Source organism: Pituophis catenifer, unplaced genomic scaffold, assembly GCF_029215685.1.
Source record: "Pituophis catenifer annectens isolate HBS135680 unplaced genomic scaffold, rPitCat1.0.hap2 SCAF_1, whole genome shotgun sequence".
In the NCBI taxonomy this organism is placed as follows: domain Eukaryota; kingdom Metazoa; phylum Chordata; class Lepidosauria; order Squamata; family Colubridae; genus Pituophis; species Pituophis catenifer.
In genome coordinates, this window is record NW_027256881.1 from 116,213,705 (window position 1) to 116,234,187 (window position 20,483).

At 38.7% G+C, this 20,483-nt stretch overlaps 1 protein-coding gene across 1 annotated transcript in view; it reads left to right on the forward strand.

The window, feature by feature from the left end:
* The window catches only part of IMPG1 (interphotoreceptor matrix proteoglycan 1), a 106,281-nt gene extending 89,497 nt beyond the window's left edge, over nt 1–16,784 (forward strand). Inside the window, exons 13-18 of the mRNA XM_070932207.1 lie at nt 4,597–5,111; nt 6,904–7,123; nt 11,764–11,974; nt 12,306–12,321; nt 13,612–13,678; nt 16,687–16,784. Coding sequence (XP_070788308.1) covers nt 4,597–5,111; nt 6,904–7,123; nt 11,764–11,974; nt 12,306–12,321; nt 13,612–13,678; nt 16,687–16,784 — 1,127 coding nt within the window. The remainder of the gene's footprint in view (nt 1–4,596; nt 5,112–6,903; nt 7,124–11,763; nt 11,975–12,305; nt 12,322–13,611; nt 13,679–16,686) is intronic.
* Nucleotides 16,785–20,483: the final 3,699 nt, after the last annotated feature.

Below are 20,483 nucleotides of genomic sequence, written 5' to 3' on the forward strand. Positions count from 1 at the left end.
GCTATTAACTTCTGAAAGAAGTTTCTGGTCAAAAACATAGCAGGGAAGAGAACTTAACCCCCTTTTCTCCTGTGCCCCAACTCTAATAGATGCTTAGCTCATTTTTTCCATCGCCACTTACTATTTATATAAGAAAAATATGCATGTTGTTTGCTTTCCAATAATGAACAACATATTTAGTTTAACATGAAATCTGTTTTTAATTGGAGTTAAACTTTTATTTAAGCTCTCTTTTTTGTGAAAAGTTGACTTAGATATTAGAATGTAACACAGGCTGAAATCTTAAGCATAAAATGGAACTTCTCAATAAAAATGCAAGGGATAGCTCAAGAAATGGCAAGTTGGCAGTAAAAGTAGATACCCATGGATTGAGTTCTACATGCTTAAGAGCAGGATCTACACCTCAAAAGTCAGGGAGGAAAGATGTTTAAGGAAAATAAGCAATATTCTTCTTTACCACATAGGATTCCAGCAAATTAACTTGTGAATTATTGAAAATTTGCCTACATATCCCAAATGAAATATAGCTGTGCTACTTTTAGGCTTCAAAGAAAACTATAATTTAGCATAGTATTCACCATCATAACCTGATAAAGCTCAGCTTAGAAGTAAGTCCATTGAGTTCGGTGAGGTTGATTCCTAAATAATGTAGAAAATCAGCTTTAATTCTATGTTGGATTGCAGCCTATAGATCTTTTTGTTGTTGTTGTTAAATGTTATAATAATAATAATAATAATAATAATAATAATAATAATAATAATAATAATAATAATAATAATAATAATAATAATTTTATTTCTATACCGCCCTTCTCCCGAAGGACTCAGGGCGGTGTACAGCCTATTTAAAAACAAAATGTTGTTGTTAAATGTTGTTAAATTCAGCTTAACTGAATTACATATGGGTTTCGGATTTTGATAAACAGAAAACTCAACCTGCTTCATTTAACTACAGCATACTGACCTGCTATAATTGCCCTCGGTGTGTTTTGTTTTTTCCCTGTAGCTATCTAATTAGACTCACACTGCATTGGTGCTTTTATAGACTTCGGTGAGACTGCTCTTACTTTATAATCCTCATTAGGAAACATTAATTCCATAAGCTGCCTAAAATGCAAGCACACAGAAATACACTGTGCTTCTGTCACCGAAGCTTAGAAATACAGCTTCAACAAAGGAAAATCACCTCATCCTTTGTCTGTTCCATGATTTCTCCGAGATAATTTTGAACTGGAGACGCCACTGCTACTTGAACAAGTTTGGCTCTTTTGTTTTACATAGCATCTTCTGATTTCTGATTTAAATCTTCATTTACTGTACAGATTTGCTTTGCTGATGGCAGCGGTGTAGATTATTTGTATTATGGCCCTGAGAAGGTTGTTCGGGAAGATATAATCAGAAACGAGGTGTATGAATGGACGCTGTATAAGTGATCTTCCCAACCTCGCTGAGAGCTCAATCCATTTCTCTTCACGGCAGTACAGATTGGATTATGTGGAAATTAAGAAGTCTCCATTTAACCAGAAAAAATGAAATTAATACATTAATCATTAAATATGTCTTCCCCCAGCCTGTTCTAAAGGTGTTGGATTAGAATTCCCAGAAAGATTAAAAAAGGCTGCACCCTATACAGCATAAGATGACAAAGCTAGATAAAGGTGAATGTGTTGTAACAGAGGAAAATGTCAACAAGCTGGAAGTAAAATTCCTGAATATTTAGTAATACATGATATTTTAATAAGGAAAATTGTGATTTGTAGTATTTTGATGTCAAGTGATTATAAAGGAAGTCTTGTATATCAAAATAGGTTATTATCATTGCAGCAAGATAGAAGCATAATTAATAAGCAAATATAAATGTAAGAGGAAATTATTTCTGAGTAAACACAAGACATTTACTAAATATTGATCTCCACAGAAGAGAAATTTCAGAAGCTCAGCACAGAAAGGAGATTATGAAAATTACTTGAGGTTAAAAACAGCTGGTAGGTAAGAAAATAGGATGATGGTTATGTACTTTATCCTGCATTGGCAGCAAAATTCAACTCTTTAATAGTACCATTTAAGATATAATCCTACATCAGTAATTAAATAACAATATTATATATCTTCTTTACTCTTTTGGCTTACTTTTGTAATCCTTTGCAAATAAACTTGAACAATGGGCCCTATCCAACAAAATGAATTTTAATGTGGAGAAAAGCAAAATTTTACATTTAGGCAGGAAAAATCAAAGGTGTAAGTACAGATTAGTTGAGACCTGGCTCAAAAACAGTCACTGTGAGAGGGACCTTAGAGTCCTAGTGGATGATCAGTTGAGTATGAGCCAGCAGTGTATAGTAGCTAATACAATCCTGGGTTGTATAAACAGAGGCATAGAATCAAGATTATGTGAAGCATTAGTACCACTTTATAAAACCCTAGTAAGACCACACCTGGAATACTGCAACCAATTTTGGTCGCCATACTACAAAAAAGATGTTGAGACTTTGGAAAAAGTTCAGAGAAGAACAATTAAGGTGATCCTTGCGGTTTTAAATTTATAATTGGTTTTAATTGGGTTATTTTAAATTGATGGCCAAAATTATTTAATGTTTTTTAAATTGTTTTTAAATTTTATATGTTGTGTTTTTACCGTGGCTGTTCACCACCCTGAGTCCTGTTGGAGAAGGGCGGTATACAAATAAAATAAATAAATAAATAAATAAATAAATAAATAAATAAATAAATAAATAAATAAATAAGATCAAAGGCCTCGAGACTAAAACATAGAAAGCACAGCTGCAGGATCTGGGTTTGACTAGTCTAAAGAAAAAAATAATTAGGGGTGACATGATAGCAGTATGCCAGTATTTGAGGGGCTGGCACAAAGAAGAGGAGGTCAACTTATTCTCTAAAGCACCAGAAGGCAGGACAAAAAACAATGTTCGTAAACTAATGAAAGGGAGAAGCAACCTGGAATTAAGGAGAAACTTCCTAACAGTGAGGACAATTAACCAGTGCAACAGCTTTCCTGCAGAAATTGTGGGCGTTTCATCACCGGAGGTTTTAAAGAAGATATTGGACAGTCACTTGTATATGTGGTATAGGTTTTCCTGCTTGTGCAGGGGGCTGGACTAGAAGATCTCCACTGTTCTGTTCTGTTCTGTTCTATTCTATTCTATTCTATTCTATTCTATTCTATTCTATTCTATTCTATTCTATTCTATTCTATTCTATTCTATTCTTCTACTATTGGATATGGTTTAAAATTGGAAGGAGTCAATGGTGAATCTTGCATATTTCCTTAACCTAAACAATCTTTGAGTACAAAAAAACAGTTTCCAACATGATGTAGTGTTGTATAAACCCCAGGAAATGTTACCACAGATAAGAAGAAAAGGGATTTAGGAGAGGAGTGGAAGTAGGCTAACTGGAAAAATTGAGTATAGGTCATTCTCGACTTATGACCACAATGAATCCTTTATTAAACAAGACAGTTGTTAAGTTGTGTCCTATTTTACAACCTTTTTTTTTTTTGCCACAGTTGTTAAATGAATGACTGCAGTTGTTAAAGGAATCATGTGGTGGTTAAATGAATTTGGCTTCCCCCATTGATTTTGCAGTTGCCAAGCACCCAAATGTTCATGTGATCATGTGGGATGCTGCAACGGTCGTAAGTGTGAAGTTATAAGTCACTTTTTTTCAATTGTGTTGTACATTTGAACAGTCACTAAATGAATGGTTGTAAGTCAAGAACTACCTGTACAATAGCTCAAAATACTATGTATAAAAGAGCCAAAGGTGCTTTTTCAAGAGGCAACTGGACTTTCTGGTTTTTCTTTGAAGACATTTTACTTCTCATCCAAGAAACTTCTTCAGCTCAAAGGAAACCCAGAAAGTCCAGTTGCCTCTTGAAAAAGCACCTTTGGGACAACCATGACTTGCATGACTGAGAATCTCCATAGACATTTAGCTATGCACTTTGGTGTGTATAAAAGAGTTTTAAGCTTATTTTGGTATCTGTGTTAAGGATCTTCAAGGACACAAATCCAGGAATCCAAAATGATATCTGTTTCAAAGTCTAGGTTCTGTGGCAATGTACATGCATATGTTTAGCAAGATTTTAAACTAAACATGTTGTGTAAACTCAGCTCAGATAAAATTACTTGGTTTTCATTCTGAGAGAACGTAAAACAAGGCAACAATTACCCCACTTCAATTACATTTACTCTGCCTCCTTCTCTTTGGGCTATTGCCTCCATTTTTTCTGCTTCTTATAAGCTTATTGCACATTTATATGACTCTATTAATATATTTTTGCATTGCTTCCAAATCAGTCTGAAAGGATTTGTATCCAGTCAGGTAGGAAACAAATCACTGTGGCTTTTTTTTTTTTTTAAATCAAACCTAGTTTATTTCCTGACAGTGAGAACAATTAACCAGTGGATGTCTTACCTTCGGAAGTTATGGGTGCTTCAACACTGGAGGTTTTCAAGAAGAGACTGGACAGCTTTTTGTCTGAAATGGTATAGAGTCTCCTGCTTCAGCAGAGGGTTGGATTAGAAGACCTCCAAGGTCCCTTCCAACTCTGTTATTCTGTTACTTCCTTTTTAGAGGAAAAGACTACAGAACAACTGGAATCTTCGGGGGAGGAGCCTTTGACCACAATTCCATCTGTCGTTCATTCCACAGTTCTTCCAAGAGATGATATTTTAGAGCCTACAGATCCGTTGACTTTATTGCCAGCAGATACCTCCAGTGGCCCTTCCACTGACATGGACCAATTTTTTGAAGCCACAAGCTCCAAAAGTTGGGCAACCTCAACTGATTTTGAAATGGGAGTGCAGGACCATGCCACTGACTTAGTTATCACTGACATGGTGGCTCCAGTGGCAGAGGAGGAGGAGGAGGAGAAGGGAAGTGGCTACCATACATTGCCAGAAACCCCAGGTATGACTCCAGCTCCTACCCTGAAGTATATTACCACAAGCTCCATGACAGCTGCAATCCAAGGCCAAGAGCTGGTGGTCTTCTTCAGCTTGAGGGTGACCAACATGCGCTTTTCCAATGACCTCTTCAATCAGAGTTCCCCTGAGTACAAAGCACTTGAACAACAGTTCGTACAGCTGGTAGGTGACAAAGGATGGTATTGAATTTGTGGATAATCCCCCACCCCCACACCTAAGAGAAATCTTAGAACATTATGCCTCACATTAAAAACAAATTGAATTGATAGGGAAAAATGCTTTCAGAAGAAAACTAGGGTTCCTTCTCCTTACAATCTCAACCTTCATGTATTATTTCCTCAATTCTACGTACTGCTCCTCAAGTTCACCTTGGCTCCTAGTGACAGCATGTATATATTCTTGTTTTCTTGGCAACAGTACAGCAGTGGTTAATCATTGCTACTTGTTTACTAGTCATTGCTTCTTCTCTTCCTTCCAGAAAGGAGGGAGGGAGGGAAGGAGGGAGGGAGGGAGGGAGGGAGGGAGGAAGGAAGGAAGGAAGGAAGGAAGGAAGGAAGGAAGGAAGGAAGGAAGGAAAAAGAAGGGGGTAACCAGAAACAAGGATTTTATTACAATGGTGAGGAGTGCACCATTGGAGGACTTGAAGGACAAGGCTGGGAATAGGTTATCATAGAGAAGATCTGTCTATGTAATCCAAGGATGTCCAACCTTGGCAACTTTAAGACTTGTGGACTTCAACTTCCAGAATTTCCTGGCCAGCATGGTTGGCTAGGGAATTCTGGTTCTGGGAGTTGAAGTCCACAGGTCTTAAAGTTACCAAGTTAGACACCAAGGGAGGAAGGAAGGAAGGAAGGAAGGAAGGAAGGAAGGAAGGAAGGAAGGAAGGAAGGAAGGAAGGAAGGAAGAAAGATTAATTTAAAACCCTGGGATTGCCTTATGGTTTTTCCCTGCCGGTATTAATTTGCTTAGATTTTTGAGATTTTTTTTAATGCTATTTTGGGATGCATTTTTCAGTTTCTTAGATCCCTACTGTTTACAGCCAATTTTATTTCCAGTTCTGATGCCAAAATGAATTAGGAAGGGAGAAAAGTTGGAAAGTGATAGAAGATGAATTTATTGCTTTTTTTCAAGTGTGAAAATACAAGTTAATGGAAAGAAATGTGTGTTTGAGGTTATAATGTTTATTTTGACCTGAAAACAGTAAGTCAATATTGTATTGGTTTTACTGTACTTACAGTTCAATGTAAGTGAACTGTGTACACTTACATTGTACACAAGTTCAATTTGTGTACCCATGAGAGTACACAAATTTTAAAGAGCATAATAATTTAGAGATGACAATTAATTTAGTTCTTTGTCAAAATATATCCTTCATATTATGTTCTAATGCAAATAAGAGTCCAGATGAAATTGAATGTTTATTATCTCATTATCCTGAAAGTACATGTGAACAATATTTTGTATAATATAGAAACTCAAGTAACTATTGTGGAATGACAAATAAATTTATATAAGAATGTAAGAATTGTCGCTACTAGATCAAAGTCCCATTTAGTCCAATATTTTGTTGCTTATATGTTTCACAAACGTAAAGCTCATTCTTTCTACCTGCATAACCTATTGTGGGAAAAATCTATATGTAATTAAAGGAAACACTCATACAACTGTAATTTACATTTAAGTAGACTTAAATATCATTGATTTCTTTTTAACTGTACTGCATTCTGTGAATGAAATTTGCATCAAAAGTGCACTGTAGCTGTCTTGCTTGATTGTTTTAAATTTAAAAGATCTATCTTGAGAGCTGCCATTGAAACGCTAATTCAGAAACTTGGACTTGGTATTAGTTGTAAAATCAGCTAATAGCATCAGTTAAACAGAGTAAGTTTGTATTTCTCAAAATAAACAGTGAGTGCGTGTGACATCAATAGAATAATTTTCTTTCATTTTTCAGCTGGTTCCCTACCTACAATCCAATCTAACAGGGTTTAAGCAGTTGGAAATACTGAATTTCCGCAATGGAAGCGTGATTGTAAATAGCAAAATGAAGTTTGTGGAGTCAGTGCCATACAACATCACAGAGGCTGTTCACTGTGTGCTGGAAGATTTCTGCAATGCAGCTGCTCAGCATCTTAACTTGGAAATTGACAGCTCTTCTCTTGAAATAGAGCCAGGTAATGGAAAAAGTGAAACAGAAAACAGGAGAATATTGCTTTCCTCTAAGCCAGTGGTGGGTATCACTTACCTTTGCTACCGGTTTGCTTGCGCATGTGCAGAGCATATTTGATGACGGGTGGGTGGGTGGGCGGAGCCTCCCGCCACCACTGCTACCGGTTTGCCCGAACTGGGGTGAACCGGTAACAACCCACCACTGCTCTAAGCCCTGTACATTGTTCTTCATAGATGAACAAATAGATAAATATCGAGTAAAACTACATGGAATGCAATATATTTTGAGGAAGCTTGTAAAATAATAATATGATGATAACATGATGACAAAGAGAGACTTTATTGTGGTGGGGCTACTCCGTTTTTGATGTTTTCTTCATTGTTTGGTCAGATATCTGATGGAACATTAGAAAATATTTGTGGGACCTGTAATTTCCAGAAACATATCTGGAAGTACTTTGAAAACCTTCCATTTTTTGGGGTTGTGATAGAAACAAACTGGTTGTTTTTCAACACTTACCTTACTATATCCCAATCCGTACTGTTTTCAGCTGCTTTTGTTCTGATCCCGTCTTTGATAGTAAGTGAATCTTAACAAGCTTAGAATTATAGTCCTGAGAAACTTCTATTTACTGTATTTTTCAGAGTATAAAATGCACCTTTTTCCCCCTAAAAGGGGGTGAAAATTTAGGTGCCTCTTATACACCGAATATAGCCCTGCCCACCTATGGCCCCCACCCTTTGGCCTCTGCCTTGCAGCAGTTACCTCCCTGCAAGCAAACAGCAAGAAAAAATAGCTCCTTTCAGCTTCAGCACAGGCTAATTAGCACAAGTTGATTGGATCGGCCTCCTGACTCTCAGTTGATTTGCTCTCAGCTGTTTTGTGAAAGATCTGCTGTTGGATTGCTGGAGCAGATTATTTTTTTCCTTGTGCTAATCAAGCTATGCTGAAAACGAAAATGAAAGTAAAGCAGGCTGTTTGCTGTTTGCTGCAACAAGGCAAAATTGCTCAGAGGCAGAGGGAAATTTCTTTTTCTTCTTTTCCTCACCAAAAAAGGTAGGTGCGTCTTATACTCCGGTGCATTTTATACTACGAAAAATACGGTATTAATTTTATTTATTCATTCATTTCTTCAAATCAAACCGGCCCTAACAGTGCACTATACCAATGTAACCAAAACTATGGCAATATTCAATTCCTAATAACAAGCTATACTCCATTAACAAGCAATAATATAGAATATGATAATAAAATGATAATGATGATACTAACCTAGTCAACAAATTATAACACAGATATATGCTCAGATTGTACTGTTTGTTCCATTGATAATCAATTCACCAAGCCTGCAGTACTTCCTTCCTTGATTTTCACTTCCGATTTATGATGTAATGAGCTAAAACATTTAGCAGACTGCTATACAACAAGTCATATTAAACACAGTTTATCTGCTTGAGCTGAATAGGAAATTGCATAGATGTATAAAACTGCACATCTTAATTAGAGAAAATAAGTTGCAGTTTGAGAAAGTGGAAGAACAAGCAAAGCAACTTGATATGCAAACAGAACATGTGGATTGATGGTACAGTGAAGCCTCTAGAGATGGTATAAAAATTAGGCAATAATTAGACTTAAGCAAAGACGTTGGTGTGCCAGGGATTGTAAAAATTCTGTTTTTTCAATCCCTTGTAATTTTCTGTCATAGAAATATGGTATACATCTTGCCATGAGCTTCTGTTCTCACCCTTTCACAGATCAAAAGTACTTGTAGACCATGTTTATGTTCAGTTGAAGAAAATTGTCAAGTGATACATCGACATAGCAGTGTCATGATTCTACTGATATTGCCAACATTATGATTGAAAGGTTGTCTTGATGACAGTGCTGGAATCTCCTTCATTTAACAACCTTTAAATTAGAATATGGATGCTACAAGGAAGTGCAGGACAGGTTTTCAAAGGTGTTCCCTTTCTAACTGGAGGATTCAAGGTTAGAGCATGAATTTTAATGCGTCAAGATTACAAGCTGCAATAAACTATATAAAAATAAACAAACAGGTTGGAATTAACTTTGTTTGCATGGATGCCAGATTATAGATTCTACGGGTAGAATCCTCATCTTACGCCCATTTGTTCAGTGATCATTCAAAGGTATGGTGACATTGAATAAAATGGATGTGCAATCCATTCTCAAAATTCTGGCTATTGAAGGACCCCTGCGATTGCTTATCAAAATCAGGTAAGATGGTAAAACAGAAGAGACAAGGAAAAGAAGGTATGGTGCTGAAATCATGAAATCTGCATGTAATCACAGTCTGAGATGAAACAAGGAAGGAGTAATCAGACCTTTAAATTAGGGCTATTGTGATAGTTTAAGTCAGAATTATTCCTAAGAATAAACAATTAGTTTTCCTGTTTTGGAGAATATAAAATCCAGTTGATGCTTGAAGATGTCTCCAGTCAGAACAGAACAGAACAGAACAGAACAGAACAGAACAGAACAGAACAGAACAGAACAGAACAGAACAGAACAGAACAGAACAACAGAGTTGGAAGGGACCTTGTAGGTCATCTAGTCAGATACTCTTCTTTGGTAGGGTAAGACCCCCTGAAGGCTTGCAGGCATCTTCTTCTTCTTCTGGAATGAAATTAGAAGTCTGTATCCTGCCTTCATGTTTAAATCAACTGAATTGCAAGAAAAAATGAAAAAGGTACAGCTCAACCAAAGCTGAAACCAAGAGATTGGGGAAATAAAAGTACTTCTTCTGAAACTTCTTCTGATTTAGCACACATTTTTTAAGGGGGAGAAGAACTGAAAACAAAAGATGTGCTTTGTTGACATGACTTAACAGTATAAAACAGGACAGGCTGGTGACTTCCCTTTTTTCCTGATATGCTGCCTTGTTGTCTTGTAGATGTTATGTTGCTGCCAGTGAGTCAAATAAGGTCTCTTCAAGGTTCCTTATTATTTGGCACTCTAGAGCAGTGATGGCTAACCTTTTCTGGACCGAATGCCCAAAGTGCACACGCATGTGCGCAAATGTTCGCACGGGTGCCGGAATCCTCAAAATGCAATGCATGTGCTGCCCTGAGCATGTGTTCTGTCCCCCATGCATGTGCCCCATCCACAATGCATGCACACACTTCCCCCGCATGTGCCCTGTCCCCCTCACATCCACACACGCCCCATCCCCAGCGCATGCATGGCAGAGATCTGAAGACCAGCTGGCCGGTGGGAGGCACGTGCACATGTGCAGCAGACCTGAACTGGGGCAACAGCTTGTGTGCCATCAGAGAAGGCATTGTGTGCATCCTCTGGCACGTGTGCCATAGGTTCGCCATCACGGCTCTAGAGAGTTTGTTTCCTATTCCACTTTTTCCATTTCTTCCATTGTGGTGTCCAGGATGGAAAATAGTTCCAGGGAGTGTTTGCCAGAACAGAAGAAATTCTAAGATTGTTTGATGAGTTTTGGAAGACAATCTTAAAATGGTACCTGAACTCTTGTGATAACTCCATTCAGTTTCATGATCCAGGAGAACACTGGGAGTGCTGTTGATGTCAAATTATTCTACCTTCCTCCCTGTCCCACTGCACAAAAAATTGCTTTCATCTATACTTTTAGATTCCTACTAATAGCTTACTATTTGGGCTTGTTGCATTAATGCAGGCAAATGGTCCATAGTTCCATGAAAAAGAAATTGTTCAGAAACAGTAGGATGAAATTGGACTGTTAGCATAGTTCACCTATTACGGAATACGATGCACCACTTAGACAAATAGAGTGAATTTATTGCAACCCTCCAATAGCCTTTCAGTTTATCGGATTTCTAAACCAGCTTTGCAACTTTTTTCCCTCCCATAGCCTTTCATATAGTTGTTCGTGCCATTTTAATTGGATGGTCACAGTATATAGGCAGTACTAATATGAATGCACTCATTCAAGAATTTAATTACTAGGCAACAGATGACAAGAATATGAAATTGAAACAGCTAGGGGGTTATTCTCTTTTTTATTTATTGCTGCAACAAAAGCCGGGAATTCTTCTTGCATGCCTAAGGAATGAATACCTATCGTATTAGTAACAGAGGGACAATAATTTCAGCACAATTAGGGTGGACCTTACGTATTATAAAACAAAGCCTACCATGACCAACAGCAGCTGTGTTCCACATTTCTTTGCAATGACACATGTCGTTTACTTTACACCCTGATGAGTTCATCAAGGGGGCTTTGAGTTGGTTGCATTGTGGATGTACCGCAATGGCCCAGCTGGGAAACCGTTTTGGCTGAGAGTCCAGAAGGGTAAAATGATTCCAGTGCTTATCATACAAGGCAATGCTTTCCAAAGGTTTTCTGAAGGAGGCCCTGCTCACCTCCTCTTCAGAAGAAGGCATCGGCTGTAAAATATGGCTGATAACTATCTAAAAGAAATATAAAAGTAATACCAACTTACTGAAGTAATTCATCACTGCTGCTTGTGAAAGCCAAGAAGAAGGGACTTCACTCTATTGTAGTTGTATATTAGCAACGGTAGGGAGCTGTGATTTACAAATGTTTTCTCTAGCAACCATACGGATTTACCAGGTCCACGTGATCCTGCATCAATGAAATCCATTTCAAAAGATTTTTCTCTTCTATTCCAGCGGATCAAGCGGACCCTTGCAAGTTCTTGGCATGTAATGGATTCTCACGGTGCCTAAAGAATGACTGGACAAAGGAGGCAATTTGTCTTTGTAAACCTGGTTATGCAAGAAAAAATGGCCCGCTTTGCCGTAGCATATGTGAGACAGAGCCATACCTTTGTGCTAATGGTAGCAAATGCGAATTGGTTCCAGGAAGAGGTGCAGTGTGTAGGTATGTCCCTTTATTATAAAGTTGATCATGAATACTGATGGTATTGTGGATATGGATAAGTGCAGTGGCAATTATTTTGCAATTGTCAAATGGCATTAATGGTTTCATTTTGATTGTCGGTATGAGAAGAGAACATTCTGCATGCAGATTTTGTGCTCTGTTATTAAACAAAGTTTCCCATTCAAACTCTCCAGTTAAAAGTTTTCTGGGAACTGGACTAGAGAGGCTTTATCTGAGATATACTGCTGGTCAAAACAAGTATACTGATTTGACTCAGATGCATTTATGTGAGATTATAATCAAATTCAATTTGTTTTATTTTACATTGTAGAGTTAAATCACTTCAGGTACAGAATATTGCTCAAAAGCCAGAATCTACCTAATAAAGTCTGCAGAATAAAACAGTAGTAGCTTTAGCCACCATTTTTAATTATCTCCTACACCTGCATCAGGAGTGTCAAACTGGTGGCCCATGGGCCAGTTGTGTCATGCACAGGCCACACCCACCCCAGTACCACGAATGGGAAAAACATCATGAAACATCACATGATGGCAACGTGATGCAGCAAGTTTGACACCCATGACTTATATGATCCAATAATACAAAGTGTTTGATGCTTGACTTAAAGACCCTCATTCTTTGCCCCATCAATTGATTAATTAAATTACAACAGAAATGCAAAATGAAGACTAAGTGGGGACAAGCAGATTCACCCTTCATATGTTCACACATCTCAGTGGCCTTTTTTTACTATAGTTGTCTTACCACCAACCAGCAAGTTCCACATTTCTGAGGTCCTCCTTCACCCCTCAGTCACTACAGTACAGATAATCCTAGTCAAATTCATCCTAGTCAAATTCATCATGGACTATTTTCCATGACAATCCCATCAATAAATTTTGCAATGGACCATATAAGTATAAGTTTTTATGAGTAACTTTACAAAATAAAATGTCAGGGTTCCGAGTAATGCACCCATTGAAATCAGAACTCCGAGGCAGGTACCTCAAGGATCATGTTTATTGAATACATCATATTGGCATGGCTGGTGAAAACCAACTCTGACAGTTCCCTCAGTTTTCACCTAATTAAGAGTAAAACTCCCCCCTCCCAGGTGTCACCAGTCAAATTGTCCAATGAAGGTGGAAGGCAGGCTCCTCTCCTTTTTCAACAGCCACCTGTTTCAATCACCTTGGTTCCCACAGGAAAGCTTTTTGTTTTGACTGTAGCTGAGCTATCTACTTCCCCCTCCTTCCCTCTCTCAGGTTTCATGGCAGCTATGAGGCAGCACAAGATGGCTTCAGCCAGGTTCTCTTCAGAGTTAACATAAAACACAGAGTACGATAGTAAAATACATACACATATTATCATTCATCTTCAAAATATGCTTTTCTGAGTTTCACCATTGGCCTTTCGACTATCTTCTTACTGTGTTTCAATGTTCTCTGATTAACATTTCTTAACCCAGATAGTGTAATTAAGGTTTGACACACTTCACTGCAGTGGCTTCATACCAGGGCCTTCTCAGTAATGAAATTATCTGATAATATTTCTGACATTGTGTCTTTTGAGGGTCTTGAGTTTAATGGCTTGTAATTGTAAACATTTAATTCACAACCTTTGTTTTTCTTCATAGGCCCCAGGATACAAAACAAAAAATAACAAGTTAGCATCTGAAAGTCTGAATTCCAGAGACCATGAAGGTTTGTGATTTTTTTAAAAAAATGCATTTTTAGTAATGTCTGGGCAGCTTACATACTTTTATGTGGCTCATTAAAACTTAGAATCAGTCCTTTATATGAGATTTATTTGCCTTTGCTAAATTAAAATATGTAATTTAAATTATGGGCAATTTTTTTGCAGCGATATTCAGGCTTATTATGTAGTGTACCATGTGCTATGCTTTTTATTGATTATTATGTGCCATCCTGTTGATGTCAACTCATATACTGTATATATAAACAGACTTCAAATTCTGGACTTAGAAAACTTAGAACTATGCCGCCTTCGGTATGACCTAAGTGTAGCTCATAAAATTATCTGCTACAATGTCCTACCTGTCAATGACTACTTCAGCTTCAACCACAACAATACACGAGCACACAATAGATACAAGCTAAAGGTAAACCGCTCCAAACTCAATTGCAGAATATATGACTTCAGCAACAGAGTGGTCAATGCCTGGAATGCACTACCTGACTCTGTGGTTTCATCCCCAAACCCCCCAAATTTTAACCTAAGACTGGCTACTATTGACCTCACCCCATTCCTAAGAGGTCTGTAAGGGGTCTGCATAAGAGCACCAGCGTGCCTACCATCCCTGTCCTAATGTTTCCTCTATTTGTATCTATTTTATTTATTTATTTATTTATTTATTTATTTATTTATTTATTTATTTAATTAATTAATTAATTAATTTTTATACCGCCCTTCTCCCGAAGGACTCAGGGCGGTGAACAGTTAAAATAACATACATATAAAATGTGAATATAAGATGATTAAGCCAATTTGGTTCATCGGTTAAGATTCTTCAGCATAAAGATTTAGAACAATTAGAAGAGATTTATGCCAGCCCGGCTTGGTGATATAGAAAGGTCTTAAGTGCACGACGGAAAGTACGAAGATCTGGGATCATTCGTATCCCTGGGGGTAACCTGTTCCAAAAGGTAGGTGCCCCCACAGAAAAAGCGCTTTCTCTGGGAACCACCAGTCGACATTGCTTTAGTGACCGCATCCTGAGGAGGCCCACCCTGTGGGAGCGTGCTGGTTGGTGGGAGGTTATTGGTTGCAGAAAGTGGTCTCGTAGGTACCCAGGTCCTAAGCCATGGAGCACTTTAAAGGTAAGAACCAACACCTTGAAGCGCACTCGGAAGACCACCGGGAGCCAGTGCAGCTCGCTTAGGAGAGGTGTTACATGTGAGCGCCATGTCACTCTCAATATCACCCGCGCAGCTGCATTCTGGACCAGTTGGAGCCTCTGCGTGCACCTCAAGGAGAGCCCCATGTAGAGAGCATTACAGTAGTCCAGACGGGAAGTGATGAGGGCATGACTGTGACTGTGCGTAAGGAGTCCCGATCTAGAAAGGGTCGCAACTGGCGAATCAGGCAAACCTGATAGAACCACGGCTGTCATATGCTCTTCTAAAGACAGCCGCGTGTCCAGGAGGACACCTAAGTTGCGAGCCCTCTCCGTGGGGGCCAATGACTTGCCCCCAATAGTCAGCGATGGTATCAGCTGGCTATATCGGGACGCCGGCAGCCACAGCCACTCGGTCTTGGAAGGGTTGAGTCGGAGCCTGTTTCTCCCCATCCAGATCCGCATGGCTTCAAGGCACCGGGACATCACTGCAAGGGCATCATTGGGGTGGTCTGGGATGGAGATGTACAGCTGAGTATCATCAGCATAAAGATGGCACTGCACCCCAAAACCACGGATGAGCTCGCCCAGCGGCTTCACATAAATGTTGAACAGAAGAGGTGAGAGGACTGACCCCTGCGGCATCCCACAAATAAGGTGTCTTGAAGTCGACCTCTGCCCTCCTGCCAACACAGACTGCGACCGGTCAGAGAGATAGGAAGAGAACCACCGTAGAACAGTGCCTCCCACTCCTAGCCCCTCCAGCCGGCACAGCAAGATACCATAGTCAATGGTGTCAAAAGCCGTTGAGAGATCTAATAGAACCAGGATAGAGGAGCAATCCCTATCTTGAGCTCTCCAGAGATCATCAACCAATGTGACCAATGCCGTTTCAGTGCTGTAACCAGGCCTGAAGCTGGACTGGAACGGATCTAAGTAGACAGTTTCATCCAGGTACTGCGGGAGTTGCTGTGCCACCACACTCTCAACAACCTTTGCCACAAAGCAAAGGTTGGAGACAGGACGGTCGTTTGCTAGAATAGTCCGGTCCAGAGAGGGCTTCTTGAGGAGGGGCCTCACCACTGCCTCTTTCAAGGCAGAAGGCAAGAAACCCTCAAATAGAGAAGCGTTTATAATCCTCTGGAGCCAGCCTCGTGTAACCTCTTGGGAAGCCAGTACCAACCAGGAAGGACACGGGTCCAATAAACATGTGGTTGCGTTCAACTTCCCCAGTAACCTGTCCACATCTTCAGGGGTCACAGGGTCAAACTCATTCCAAATACCATCCTCAAGACTCGCCTCCATCACTTCGTACCCAGTCAGAGTCCAAGTCTTCCCGAATTTGAGCGATTTTATCATGTAGATATTGTGCAAAATCCTCAGCTCGACCTTGCAAGGGGTCTTCCTGTGCTCCCAGATGGAGAAGGGAGCGGGTCATCATAAACAAGGCGGCTGAGCGATTATCTGCCGATGCAATAATAGCGGAAAAATAGTTATATTTTGCCGCTGTTATCGCCACTAAGTAGGTCTTAATATATGACCTCACTAGTGTTCGGTCAGATTCAGAACGACTGGCTCTCCAACTACTCTCTAAGCGTCTTTTCCGGCGTTTCATTTCCCTCAACTGTATGTATGTATGTATTTATGTATCCAATCCATGCTTATACTTATTACCTAATACGTTCTTGACAAAATAAATAAATAGGATGATCTGTCCCCAGCTTAGTCTTTCAGGTACAACAGTGCACCCATCGCTGTTGTTATTGACCTTTCACTCCCCAATCCATCCCTTCCTGTATTTTGCCACTCTTAAAGCTTGTCCTTACATTCTTTTCATGAACACTGTTTCTACAGGTGCTTTAGGAACAGGATCTCTTCTAACATGGAAGCTCAGTGGAATCTTTGAGGAAGAAGGAGGACAACCACAAAATCCATCTTTTTCTTCCCCATAAAGATATGGAACATTTTAACTGAAGTTTATCTCTCTTTTTTTTTAAGGCAGAAGCTGCAATTAATTTCCTCAAAACTGTTTAACTTTATAGTATCCCTATCAACATAAATGCAATGCTAAATGTAACGTATTTAGTAAATATCCAGTGTTTATATGCTAAATATTTTTGTTGCTTAGTTGTAAGACAAGTCCATGTATTACAGGTAGTCCTCAACGTATGACTATTTGCTTCAAAGTTACAGCAGCACTGACATATGACGGGTCCTTGCACTTACAATAGTTGTAGCATCCTACAGTCATGTGTTTGCCATTTGCTATCTCCTCAGCCATTTTCTAATCAGCAAAGTTAATGGGGATGCCAGCAGGAGGTCGCAAGTAATGGTCATGTGATGTCTCAATGATCATGGGTGATTCACTTAACGACTGTGGCAAAATGGTTGTAAAATCCAGTGCAGTCACATGATGCCTCACTTAATGACAGTACTGTTTAACAATAAATTTGTAAGTGTAGGATTAACTGTATTGATAAACTACCCCAAAATTAAAAAGGCATCAGGGTGACATACTGCATATGATCAATAATATAACAATACTTCAAATGTAGTAATTGGAAAATCAGACTGTAGACCCCAGAAACCTATCCAAAACCTATACTGATGTTTCATAGTTGTCCTTTTCTAATCCTATCTCCACCATTAATGGCATCAATTACATTTTTTAAAAAATTGTCACTGAAAGCAAAATGACTTCAAAATTAAACGCAACTTTTCTTAAAGTTTCTTTTAAAGAACGTGACTGTAAATATCAAGCTGCCTTTAGGAAGAAATATGTTTGCTGTTATCTTTAAATACATAAGTTTCATAGAATAGAGACACTGAAACACAAATATAATTGTTAGTTCTGTATACGGTTTATCTTCCTATCTATGGGGACATTTAGGTTTAAACTAAATAACTCCACAATCAAAATTAGGCTTCAAAATACTTTATTCACTTGATGCAAATTGGCAGTAATTCATGCATGCCCATTCACAAGACATAACCTGGCTGCAACAGAAAACCATGCCTTAGATGATCAACCTCAGTTTCACTAGTTTTGAAGCAGCTCAGGTCTAATGAAATGGACTTTCTCTCTTAACTACACAATTAAAGCCACAATTACCTTCAAATAGAGGAGCATAGTATGAGCTCTAAGTGGCAGGGTTTTACAATGGTTTAGCATTCCCTACTTCCTTATGCTCTGGCAGATGGTGTCCTTTAATGCTCAAGTGTATTTCTGCTCTGGGTATAATCTATGTACTCTGAACCATCTTCTTTTCTATGCACAATTAGGCATTACAGCTTGTCTAAGCAGTAAAGTGGCAATTGCTTTCTAAAGATGGTTACCTCTTGGAGCCTATCTCTCTAAAACAGGGGTGTCAAACTCGATTTCATTGAAGGCCGCATCAGGGTTGTGTTTCACCTCAGAGGGCCAAGGTGGCCACGGCCTGGGTGGGTGTGGCCTGCTCGACATCACTCGTGTTGGGGGCTCCTGTGGCTCTGCCAGTGAAAACGAGCTCCCAAGCTCCGTTTCTGGCTGTGACAGCCTCCTGCAACCCTCTGCCAGTGAAAACGGAGCTTCACTTTTCCCAGGGTGGCCCTGCAGGCCCAATCTAAGCACCCCACAGGCCAGATCTAACCCACCGGCCTTGAATTTGACACCCCTGCTCTAAAAGGTAAACTTCACTGGACATTCTCTAGTGTCAAGAAAAAATTATTCTTGGGGCCCTTTGTATATGCTGTTGCTACTTTGGGGGTTATATTAAGAAGATACTGATATCCCTTTGCTGCATTTTAGTGGTTGCCCTGATTTAGTAGCCCTAGTTTGCTGCATAAGGTAAGAAGTTGGGCTTGGTGTGTTCCCACTACAGATGTTAAGATATAACCATGAATTACTCTCTTATGGGACACATCTAGAGGTACAGTACCCTGCTTCATATATGTCAAGCACCCATGTTGGCTATGTACTTACAATTCCTTATTAATGTTAAATTTTGGTTGGCTGGTTGGTTTCGGAGCTATTTTCTGAGTGTTTATTCATTCCAGTTTCTATTCAAATGCAGAAGTAATGTTTACATTTTAAACATGAATTAATTGTTCCTAAGCAAAACTTATCATGGGCCAGTATTAATTATAGAATATTTGGAGAATATTTTGTATTTCAATAAAGTCATTAAATATGTTTCTGTATCCCTAGTTAAATAATTTGTTCTATTTCAGCTGAAAAAGGTATCTATTTTTCCATCTCACATGGTTATTTAGAAGAATGAATGTTTTTTTAGATATCGTAGCAACATGGAAATATTTTTAACATCTTAGAGATTTAGATTCTGGCTTTTTTTTTTCAAATCACATTTCTCAATGTAATAAAGCAAGTAACTACTAGCTTTGTTCATTTGTTAAATATTGTTTATATCATAACCAACTTCGGTGGCATTGTAGGAAAATGCATTAGAACTTGAGAAAAAAAATTCTAAAAGAAAAATGTCAATCCTTCCATAATTCCAATTTTCATTGTCTTTTAATTTAGCCTAATATTTTAAAGAACAGTTTTTCAAAGCCAGATTACTTTAATAGCAAACGTCTTTTACTTATCTGCTATAATTGGTATATCATTCTGGGGGGGGGGGAGCGAATCTAAGTCAAAATTTCCCAAGCATTCCCATTCTTTTTAAAATAAATATTGCAGAAAGATCAACAGAGTGAATTTATTTTGTTATAATTTGCAGTACACAATTAAAGTTATTTGACAAAGTACTTGGAACAGTTTAGTGGGAAATAAGACAGAGATGAGAGAGATACAATTACAGATGAGAAGAACATTTCCAAAGTAATATTAAGAATCCTGCGCTGTTCAAGGAACTGCTAGTTGTATGCAAACTTATAATTGCATGCAAAATTTAGGTATTGCTGGTCGACATGTTTCAAGAATACATAAGGGAACAGAAGCTGACACAATCTCTACATTGTACAAAATTAACCATGACATGTTTCTGCATATTTGAATGCATACTTCAATGCATACTTCATTTTGTACCATTATTTACCAAATGAAAATAAGAAAATTGTTAATATGGCAGATACAGACATTTGGGCACCATTCTAACTGATTCGATGCTACTTTTTCTAAAACTGTAAAGTTGTTAATGAGATAATCAGAAAGTGGTTAATTTGTCAGGTGTATTGTATATTTAGCTACCAATTCCACAGGTGAAAAATATTCTGACTTTTCTAACCTGTCAGGTTATAAATGTTCTATTTATTTTTACCAACTAAGGGCTCTAAGCAGGGATCTGAGTGTGTGCAAATGAAGATAATTCACATTACAAGGAAGAGGAGGATTATACCAAAATCTCGAAGTGCTTTCAGATAATGCTTTCCAGCTAAAAATACTATTAAGATACAGAAGTTACTGCATTTTTTGGAGTATAAGACGCTCCGGAGTATAAGATGCACATTAGTTTTTCGGGAAGAAAAAAAAAAAACCTCTGCCTCTGTCTACCAGCATCCATCTGTACTCATCTGGCTAGCGTCCTTGCAGCAAACAGCCTGGTAAGCTTCAGCACGTTATTGCAGCCTGATTTAGCACGAACAGCTGATTGGCGGTTGGATTGACCTCCCAGAATACCGCCAATCAGCTGTTCCAGGCTGCGGGGATCACC